Source organism: Monopterus albus, unplaced genomic scaffold, assembly GCF_001952655.1.
Source record: "Monopterus albus unplaced genomic scaffold, M_albus_1.0 scaffold78.1, whole genome shotgun sequence".
In the NCBI taxonomy this organism is placed as follows: Eukaryota; Metazoa; Chordata; class Actinopteri; order Synbranchiformes; family Synbranchidae; genus Monopterus; species Monopterus albus.
The window spans coordinates 979,569-989,726 of record NW_018127958.1 but is presented as its reverse complement, the minus strand read 5'-3'; the positions used below and the strand labels follow the sequence as shown (position 1 = coordinate 989,726).

The 10,158-nt window shown below is 39.7% G+C and overlaps 1 protein-coding gene across 2 annotated transcripts in view; it reads right to left on the bottom strand.

Annotated features, from left to right (window-relative positions):
* relch (RAB11 binding and LisH domain, coiled-coil and HEAT repeat containing) overlaps positions 1–10,158 on the bottom strand; it is a 34,617-nt gene that overhangs the window by 9,116 nt on the left and 15,343 nt on the right. For both annotated transcript variants that reach the window (XM_020606453.1, XM_020606454.1), the window contains exons 12-23: positions 6,205–6,317; positions 5,902–5,992; positions 5,242–5,313; positions 4,991–5,131; positions 4,604–4,768; positions 4,170–4,317; positions 3,838–3,994; positions 3,550–3,673; positions 2,524–2,572; positions 1,718–1,797; positions 1,320–1,426; positions 999–1,098 (exon numbers count right to left, since the gene is read on the bottom strand). In XM_020606453.1, coding sequence (XP_020462109.1) covers positions 999–1,098; positions 1,320–1,426; positions 1,718–1,797; positions 2,524–2,572; positions 3,550–3,673; positions 3,838–3,994; positions 4,170–4,317; positions 4,604–4,768; positions 4,991–5,131; positions 5,242–5,313; positions 5,902–5,992; positions 6,205–6,317 — 1,347 coding nt within the window. The remainder of the gene's footprint in view (positions 1–998; positions 1,099–1,319; positions 1,427–1,717; positions 1,798–2,523; positions 2,573–3,549; positions 3,674–3,837; positions 3,995–4,169; positions 4,318–4,603; positions 4,769–4,990; positions 5,132–5,241; positions 5,314–5,901; positions 5,993–6,204; positions 6,318–10,158) is intronic.

Sequence of the window (10,158 nt, the reverse complement as noted above, 5' to 3'; positions counted from 1 at the left end):
CAAAACAGGAGGTGGGTGGGCATTTAGGGGTGTAGAGCTGAAGGTGGAATGGACAAGGGTACAGCCTACCACTCCTCCTCCCCCAATTTTAGAGCAACACAGGAACAGTTCCACTCTTATGCCCAGATCCTCATCCAAAGGTTTGACCTATAAGTGTGCACAGATCTCAAAGGACAAGGAGACGTGATTTGTTATGGCTGTTTCCAATGGCTTAGGCCAGGAGTTCTGCATTGGTTGTTTGGTTTGTTTACTTAAAAATAGATACAATCAGAATCAGAATGAAAAACTGGGAACCTGTCTCCTCCTTTATAAAATAAAAGTACTATTATATTTCCACAAATCCTGGAACACTCAAAATAGTAAAACAATATTCAAAGAAAACATTTCTGACTAGATGAGACGTTCCAATAACACTGAAAAGGAATATGTCATAAGTCGACTATAACGTCAGGTTGCTGACATCACATTTCCTTTGACATTTATGCAGTCAGTTTTAAGACCGATGCACAGTGAAAGGTCAAATGTAAAGGATCTAGTCATGTAGTTGGAACCATATGATAAGCTACAGGAGTCTTTACTCACACTCATAAAACTGTAGCTAAATATTAAATGCATGTTGAACAGCAGCGATAGCAAGCGGAGCTAGCAGATGTACAGCAAATAGGTAAACGTGAACTTAGTAGCTATAACGTTGGGCTGCACTTTTGTGTATAACTACATTAATATAGTATCATTCTACTGAAACATTAAAATGTTTTAATAATATACAGAAATAGTCAGAATTACACATAATAACAATACACATCAAATTAATCTGATTACCATTTTACCCATAATTGTGCAGCCATGTTATATTTTACTAGTATACACTTAATTGCAGAGATACAATCATTCTTTAAGGTAACAAAAAAAAAAAAAAAAAGTGTCAACAATGGCCAATCAAAAATCTAAAAACTTGGTTTAGTTCAATACACCTTATGTGCGTTTGTGTTCTGTACCTCAAACATCCGTGCTGCAGTACATCGGACCAGCGCAGAGGTATGGACCACTCCGTACCACAGAACAGTCAGCAGCAATTCATGGTACACGGGGTTGGCACTAGAACAAAACAAAAACAGTGTGCTATATTGTAGCAACTGACAATCATTGCCAAACTGTCAGACAACAAGAACACTGCAAATCAGTTTGATTGTACAGATCAAAGTGTTTGTCAATGCAAATTATGCTTTTAAGTGAGGATATTTTATGTCACAAGCCATAACAGATTAAACCTGTAGTAGGTGTGTGTGTGTGTGTGTGTGTGTGTGTGTGTGTCTTACCCAAGCTCTACAAAAGAGGCCTTCAGGCTGTCAAGAGGCGCATGAGACAGCGACAGGGTTGTCATAACATCCTCTAGGAAACCCACCAACAACTTGCGATCCTCCTCCTTTAGGTAAATGATAGAATGTTTCAGTCATGGGCAACAAAAACATTCACATCAGCATTTTAACATGTACAAGCGTGTGCAATTTTCCACACATCAGTTTATGTAATTTGAGACAACTTTAATCACTTCAAACATGAATTGAACTGGGCTCCTCTAAACCTGTTTTGTTTACATGTTGTATTGAAATCTACCACAAAAAAAACCTGCACTCTTGGAAGATAAGCAATTCATGATGTTAAGACAAAACAAGTGTTTTTACGTCACCTACTACTGTGCTGACTATTAAGTTACCTGGTTGTAACATGTCAGCACTCCGGTGGCATAGATGGGGACTGTGGCTTTGGTGAGAATACCATTCCCTGCTGAAGCATCTGACAAGAGTGAGGAAATTAATTAAATTAAAAGACAATAAAACATGCATCTAACAGCCACTAAAATATTTGGAAATATATATATTTTTTTTTCTGCAAAAGAGCCACAACTTTTGCGGCTACATTGCATTATGGTTTACAGATGTAACTGCTTTAGTGAAGAAACTGACACCTGTACGATATCAGAGATACATATTTTCCTGTAAGCACAACTGTGGGACAAGATTTGACATTTTTTTCTATTAAACAATTGCAACTGTGTTGAACATTTATTAATTACCACTGTGTTTTTAAATCAATTAATCAGGGAAATTAAAAACACTATCTTACTGTGCTACACATCTGATACTGTGAGTTTAACTGTTGACAGTATACATTATATTGTTGTGCAATATAATACAATATAGTACAACTGTAGTGTAAGATTGAGATGCCCTAAACACAGGCTGGCCTCCATACAAAAACAAATTTCAAAAGTGGTCACAATACCAAAGCTAAATCACTTGGCAGTTTGAGGAGACCAAGCACCTCTTGTAACTGCAAAAACATTTCTGGAATTAAACAAAAAGAGGGCAACACCCATAATTGACTCCAAATAGCCTGTTTACATCAACAGCATCTGGACTCTTCTTACCAGCACTGTTTTGAGAGAGCTGGAAAAAAAAATCTTACAGCATTTGCACATCTGCATGTATGTGTATATGTGCAGGTTCAAGCTGCTCTTACCAACATTCTCTTCAGATAGTCGTAGAATCTCCTGGAACTGAGGTTTAACCTAAGAAGGTCATGAGGATAAAAACTTGATTTATAAAGGTCATTGACATTTACAGTAAAAGTATCTTAAATGCTCAATACCTTTGCAATGGCTTTGATGGAAATCTTTATAAGGTCAGAGAAAGGCAGAGTGGTTACAACCACTGTGGACTCGCAGTGAACGATAAATATACATTGCAATATTGCAAAATTATTCATACCCCTGGCAAATTCTGACTTAAAGTTACTTTTTTTCAACCAGCAAATATTTTTTGACAGGAAATGACACAGGCGTCTCCCAAAAGATAATAATACGATGTACAAGAGGCATCGTTGTGGAAAAAAAATATTTCTCAGCCTTTATTTACAAAGGTGGTTGAGAATGACCAAGCTATGATCCTGTGGGACTTCAAGATACAAACTGACAAACTGGTAATGGCCAACCAACCGGACATAGTAGTGGTGGACAAACAGAAGAAGAAGAACTGGGAGAGTGGCTCCAACAGATCCCAGGAACAACATCTGAGATCTCTGTCCAGAAGAGTGCAGTGCTAGGAACAGCTAAGATACTGCACAGGACCCTCAAGCTCCCAGGCTTCTGGTAGAGGACCCGAGCTTGAAGGAAGGAACAAGACCGCCCCAAAGTGGGAGGTGAGAGGGGGAATTTAAACAGGCAAGTTATATAAAAATTCAGCCCCCATACAGTTGTCACACAAGGGGAAATGATCTAGAGAGAAAAAAAAGTTTTTCGTACCAGGCTATAAACATGTTTATATCTGCTGTAAAGTTGGGCAATTTATTACTGGAGGCTATGGGGACCAACTCCCTTTTGGAGCCAGCCTCAAGCAGCCATTCATGGAACTGCAGGTTTTGGCACTTTCGCGTTGGCTTCATTTCTCAGTCTCAGAGGTTGCCGTTTGTTTAAATCCACAGGTTAACACTATGCGGTTGTGGAATCCTCAGCAGAATATTTAATTTTCATAAGTCAAGTAGTTTTACCTTTGTGTTAGTGAAGATCTTGCCGAAGGTGCGACAGAACCTCCAGAAGAAGCGAGAGAACTCATGTAAGCAAGTCGATGACGTCACATTGATGCGACCCACAATCTCTATGAGCTGAGGAAGGCTGGAGACAGACCAGACAGATGGAAAGCAGTATGTATGCATATTTGCGTATGACCCTGTGATGATACCAATCTTAACCTATGTGGCAAATCTATATATTTATTGTTCTATACATTTTAACTATGTATTATATGTAATGTGACAGTGTATGAGCATATGTCTCACAGTTGATTGACCACCCATAGCAGGCTGTCCCAGCCAGTGGTTCCTTCATGCTCTAGCTGGTGGTCGTAGAGTAGCAGGAGGGCACTCAGCATCTCCCTGCTGCCTATGAGGGTAGCCACATCCTGGAGAGGAGAAGCTGGCCTGGGGAACCTGGTCACTGCAGGACAAGAATGGAAAGGTACTGCTTTAATAATTAAAACATACAAAACAATACTCCAATAGAAAATACGTTAATGGTAGCATCTGGAGATAAATATTTTAGCTTCACATTAACCCTCTGAAGTAAATCTCTTCCACTTGTGAATTTGTGTGTGTACATTCAGCTGCTCTACCCTCTATTGCAGGCACGTCACTGTGGAGTTTGACTCTGTTGGTGAACGGTGCATTCTGCAGCACCACGGCAAACAATGGAGGGATGAGGGACTGCAGGGCCGATAGAAACACATGTAACTTGTGTTCATCCAGACTGTGTTCTCCTTGCTACAGAAGACAGGAACAGTGAAGAGAGAATGGTGAGATCAAAAGTAATATAGAGCAAGTCACTGCATGCATGTACGTACATACATGAGCCTCCACTGTGTTTGATACTGTTGATGACCAGCTAGAAAGATACCACTGCTATTAACCATTGTGTATGTCAGCATGTTTCTCACATTACCAAATATGCATTATTATACTGTTTTTATGTGTGAATCATTTGTTTGCGTTTGGGTGGAATAAAGCCTGATGTCAGCCTGATCCTTTAAAATGAACTGAAGACACTTACCATAAGCAGTTTCTCTATCCGTGCCAGCAGAGAAGGGATGAGTGCAGTGTGCAAGGTGCCCAGCTCTGTGGTCCAGGCAGCAAAGGCAGGAATGAAGACTTGGTGGACAGCATTGACCACCCTCTCTGATGGGTCTGCAAGGGACAGCAGCATCAGCTCAAAACCCTGGAAGGAACACATATGCATAAACAAAAGACAGGTATGAAGGCTCACCCACCATTTTAAGCTGTAAAGCCATTTAACAGTTTTTCACATGCTTGCCGCAACATTGTGTTAGCAGGAAGAGAAAAAAATCCTGTTGAGCTCTCACTGGAAAATCTTGGAGCAAAACTGATCTAAGCTTTAAAATAAAAGTCCTGACATACGTTTCCCTCCAAACACACATACCTGTGAGTACTTGTCAGGGTCATCTATGTAACCCATGATAATGCCCAGACTCTTGACCACAGCTTCTCTGACCATATCAGCCTTATCCTCAGTGAGCATCTGCTGCAACATGGATAACACCAGGGAGCTACGGATCTCCTTCTATGCAGACACATTTAAAGACAGACAAAGAGAAATTTGTTATATTTTATTCATCATCACTACATTCATGTATAGCTCCTTTTAATTCTGTACAAATAATGTGTTCTTACAGGCAGGTACGGCGCTAAAGCTCCACAGGACTCAGCCACCAACAGTCTTCTCTCAGGATATTTGTGGTTAATCTGTAGCAGCAGAGAACAAAATATAAAGGACAAAAGTAGAGGAACAGAAGTTGAAAGGAAGAGTGGAGCAAACAGGGTGTAGCCACTGTGGAATGGAAACAACCCTCATATCATCAACATACTGACACTGTTGAAACCACTATTTGTCTTTCTAAGCAGATTCTCAGCCTCTAAACTGCTGTCAGCAGATTTTGTTTATCAGAAATATATTGCAGGAGGTGACACAGGTGGCAATGAAAACAAAACCACTGTCATATTTAAGTCAGGGACAAACTGAAAATAATGTTGGCAAATTTCAAAAATAACAAAATGTGACATATTTTACATTGGAGCTTTGAGCAGGACTTTTCTTTCCTTTATTGATGTATATGAACAAATAGAAAGAGAGACAGAGACCTCATAAAGAAATAACACCACAAAATACAACTACAAATAAAAAACAAATCAGAAAATGAATCATTAACTTTGTTTTTTGAGGATGTGATATGTGGTTTAGAAAACCTACAGCAGCTCAGAGTTTGGACAAGTAGCTGATTAATTTTGGAGAAGGTATAAAATCCAGTGCCACCTGCAATGTATGTACCATACCTGTTCCCAGCACTGAGGAAGTAGTTCGGCCTCAACACGGGTGGGACCCACGTGCCTTGCGAATGCAACACACCCCGTCAAGATCATTTGTCTTTGGAAACAAACACACACATACATATATGAGAACACACTGAATAAACTCATCACACACACACACACACACATATATGAGAACACAATGAAAAAACTCATTGTTTCTCTATCTTGTGGCTAAACAATAACATCTCAGTAAGAGGTCAATCAGCAAAATAAATGTTAGGCATATTATTCTGTTTACGCACACACACACACACACACACACACCTCTGCTCATCGTCTGGTCTCTTAATTAGGTTAAAAAGGATGTGGAGGAGCTGGTCTCTTTCTTTAGGCTCTGGGTGAAGGCAGGCAGTACATAAGATGAGTGGGATCAATTCCTGAAATACAGGGGAAGAGAGATACAGAAATAGGTGGCATCAGATTAGATTACTTTGCAAAAAAGCAAGTGAGGTTACAGTTACAACATACAATAAAATGTCTGTAGCAATCAAGCAGGTCTAGAAGTCTATGGAGTAGGTGGACAACAGAGAGGGAGATGTTTATTAAAAAAAGAGAACAAGCAAAAGTTACTGTGAAAAAGAAATGTATGAGATCACCTATGAAACCAACGTTTGTCTGCCAACAGTGGTAAAAATATGCTTACCCTCAGTTACTTGTTGGACACATTTGGTTTTAGAGTCCTGCACATACAATTACAGCCACATACCATACAAACTTATATAGTGCATCAGTTCCCCACCTAAAACAGCTCTACACGAGTTCAGACAGAGGACATAGACTTTGTAGTCAGAAGGAGGAGAACTCGGCTGCCCTTAATACATGGCCTCCACAGCCAAACTGTGGTAAGCCCTACACTACCAACCCACACACTCAAATTAGAGAGTGCCTACAGAGTTAAAAATATATTTTTCAAACAAACTTGGTTGTTTTCTAGGACGATATATTTTTCTGGCAAATGTTGGAAGAATGTGCAAAACCCCAATGCTGGATGGACAAATGGACCTGACAGAGGGACATGAGTAAAGATAGGCTATGATGAGTCACACATTCAGTGCTGGACAAACACTGAATTTACTGCCATGCTTTTTAAAAACACAATATGGCATCAAAGGGCCATTTTAAGTGGTTAACATGGTGAGTCAATATGGGTGAAATAAGCACAAGCATCAAACATGCAAATTTACTTAATTTGGCCAATTTAACTGTCTCATTTAATATTCTTCTGTCCTGGCCTTTGAAAATACCATATATCTTTACAAGAGATTTGCTTGGAGACTCAACAGCACTGACCTGATAAGGCTAATAAAGGAATTCATAAAGAGAACACATCTGAAATGCCACAGCCCATGCTAACCCTGTTCATTTTCTGTGGTTCCTGTGTTTCTGATGTGAAGTCTCCTTCAGGAGGTTAAACATCTGACCAGGGCTGGGTAAAGACTGTAGGTAAGTAAAGTGAACAGCACAATGCCTGGACCCAAGGGCCTGAGGCCCTGATGATCAACTTCAAAGAGCAGAGCTACTGCGCATTCCGGTTCAAGGACCACTATAAACAACTCCCTGGATTCAATGGCATTCACAGACTTTGCTTCCCCACGGTGTCTATTGTTTTCGATCTTTATTATTTATGGTAGTAGCAACGCTCAAGAAATGGCAACATCTGCCTGTCAATCTGTCCGCTACTTTGGTCCAGACTGAAATATCTTAACTAGTAATGAGTGACTTCCATGAAATTTTGTTTAGGCATTCATGACCCACAGAGAATAAATCCTAGTGATTTGTTGAGTGTCTGACTTTTCCTCTGATGAAAGACCCTGTTTTAATAAAGGAGATGAAACGTGCTTATTAAATTCCAAGGTCTGGGCTTCTGTAATAGTTTCATCACAAAGTCTCTTGTCTATATGTCTTTAAATAGTTTGTGTTTTAAACTCACAAAAAAAAAAAAAACAATCACGTCAGATGCGGTGTCTGATTTGAACTACACCTTAACACCTGATCTTTTGCTTGTAACAGTCTTGATAAACTGCCAAAGTTCTTTATCTTACCAATAGTTTGTTCATCACATCAGAGTACTGTAAAGTGCAGTTATAATGAAGAAAAACAATGTTTAATGATTTACCATGTCTGATAATGCAGCCAGGTGGCAGGTGGAGTTTCAATGCATCATTTCACCGTTTCAAGTCAAATACCTTTTGTTCTTGAGTGGGTGTCACATTCAAAGAACTAAAGGTGTGTCTTCAAGCTTGTGGTGGTTAGAAGGCTTAAAATTACAAGATGTGAGCAGCTGTGCATGTACGGGAGTGTGCTTGCAATGTCACGGTTGACGAATCTAACGGACATAGTATAAAGTCCACACCACTCAAGAAGCACCACAAAGCCTCACTGTTTAATTTTTTTTACTATCCTTTGCCTTCCTTCCCACTATTTTGATTTAGCAAAAAGATTAAGTTCCCCATAACGGTCAGTGGGTGATTAAAACTACATATCCATGGTGATATGCAAAGCAGCTCAACTGAGGACTACTCCAACCAGACTTTCTTCTTTCAAACACTTCATTATGTCTCTGGTGTCATGTTTCAACAATATGTACCAAATTCGTGCTCATAGCATTTGTATACACACAGACATATTACATGCAAGCAGTTGTGTATACAGAACCACCTGTGCCATTTCTGCATTACGACTTCCAATGACTAACAACCTATTAATGTCATATCTGTTCTACAATCTCCTCCCCTATCACTCCTCAACAGAAATGTACATTCAGCTCATGAAAACAAAAGCAAACATCTTTCTCAAAACCTCTAGAGAAAAGGAACATTATAATTACAGTAGGAACCGTGAATCATTGAATACCTTATATAAAGGACTAAAAACTTTTTTGGTCACTTTGTGTATGTGTGTGTCTCTCATTGGGAATGCCTTTGACATGACCTTATCAGAAACTCCTGCCAGTCAGGACTGCCACTACCAGCTAAGCTTCACTGGGTTACTGGCACAAGGCCTTTTTCCTCAAGACCTTGAGATTTTTCTGTCAATGCCTCAACCTACTTCAAATTAACTGAACAATACATACATGCCTTGAACCATGACTACTGAACAAGTACACTCCACCCAGGGTCTCAGCAGCTTGGGGGCCTTTTTTAGAAGGGTCTCCGTTCAATGAGATTTGTGCTGTAAGTAGAGCCTCACCACATTCCTCTGCCAGGTTTTACAGACAAGTTATAGCTCACCCCTTAGCTTATTCAGTACTTAGGATTACATTTTTTGAGGCTCCTTCAGGAACAGCTGGTGCTTGGATAACATCTGCAAAGTAATCTGGGAGTCAGCATTTCCCAATGTGAGGCACAAAACACATCAAAGAGAATTTTGGGTTATTTTGGGTCGGGTTCTCTCAGTAGCACGAGGAAGTGTCTCGCTAGACCACCCTTCTTGCTCATGTGTAGTGAGGAAGAAGTGCACGTTTTGAATTCAACATGGTATCACCTCCTTTTTAATGACACTGACAAGCTTAGTTCTAACTAATGCTGGCTGACGAGGTCACGCCAAAGGCATTCTCAAACATGCTACTCAGAGAACTGTGGTTATGGAAATAACCCAAAGTTTTATTTAGCCATAAAAATATAGCATTAAGTTACTTCTAAAAAGGTTGCAAGAATATGTCATCAGATTAATTAAAAGAATTCCAAAATTCAAAAGGCCATTTAGGCACTTAGCAATTAGAGTTGCAGCAAGTAAAACAGACAAGGAACCAAATTGAAAATGATTAAGATACGGTGAGGCTAAGATTACAGTACATCCCACAACTAAGACCAAAACTGTATACCTTAGGCCATCATTGCATGTTATTTCATATTGTGACTACAGAACAAAGTTATTTTCTTTTAAATAATAAAAGGTAACATGACAAAGATCATTAGCACTTTCCAGAAATGACAGAGCTACTGCTAATTAGAAAACTGAATAGTTCTGGCAAGTCAGAGCTTAAGTGATATCAGTATTAGCCAATAGGAGCTGTGAATTAGGGCACTTCTGTCTACATGTTATGTGAGAACCATGCAGATGAGTTCATGAAAGACTCACCTGGCAAAGATGTGCAACCATTCTCTAGAAGAGAGGCATGCATGAGAGTGAGAGAATGAGTGAGATGAAAAGAGAAGAATAAAAATAAAAGCAGTGAGGGCAATAAGGATAGCAAACATGAGTGGGGGGGGGGGGCAT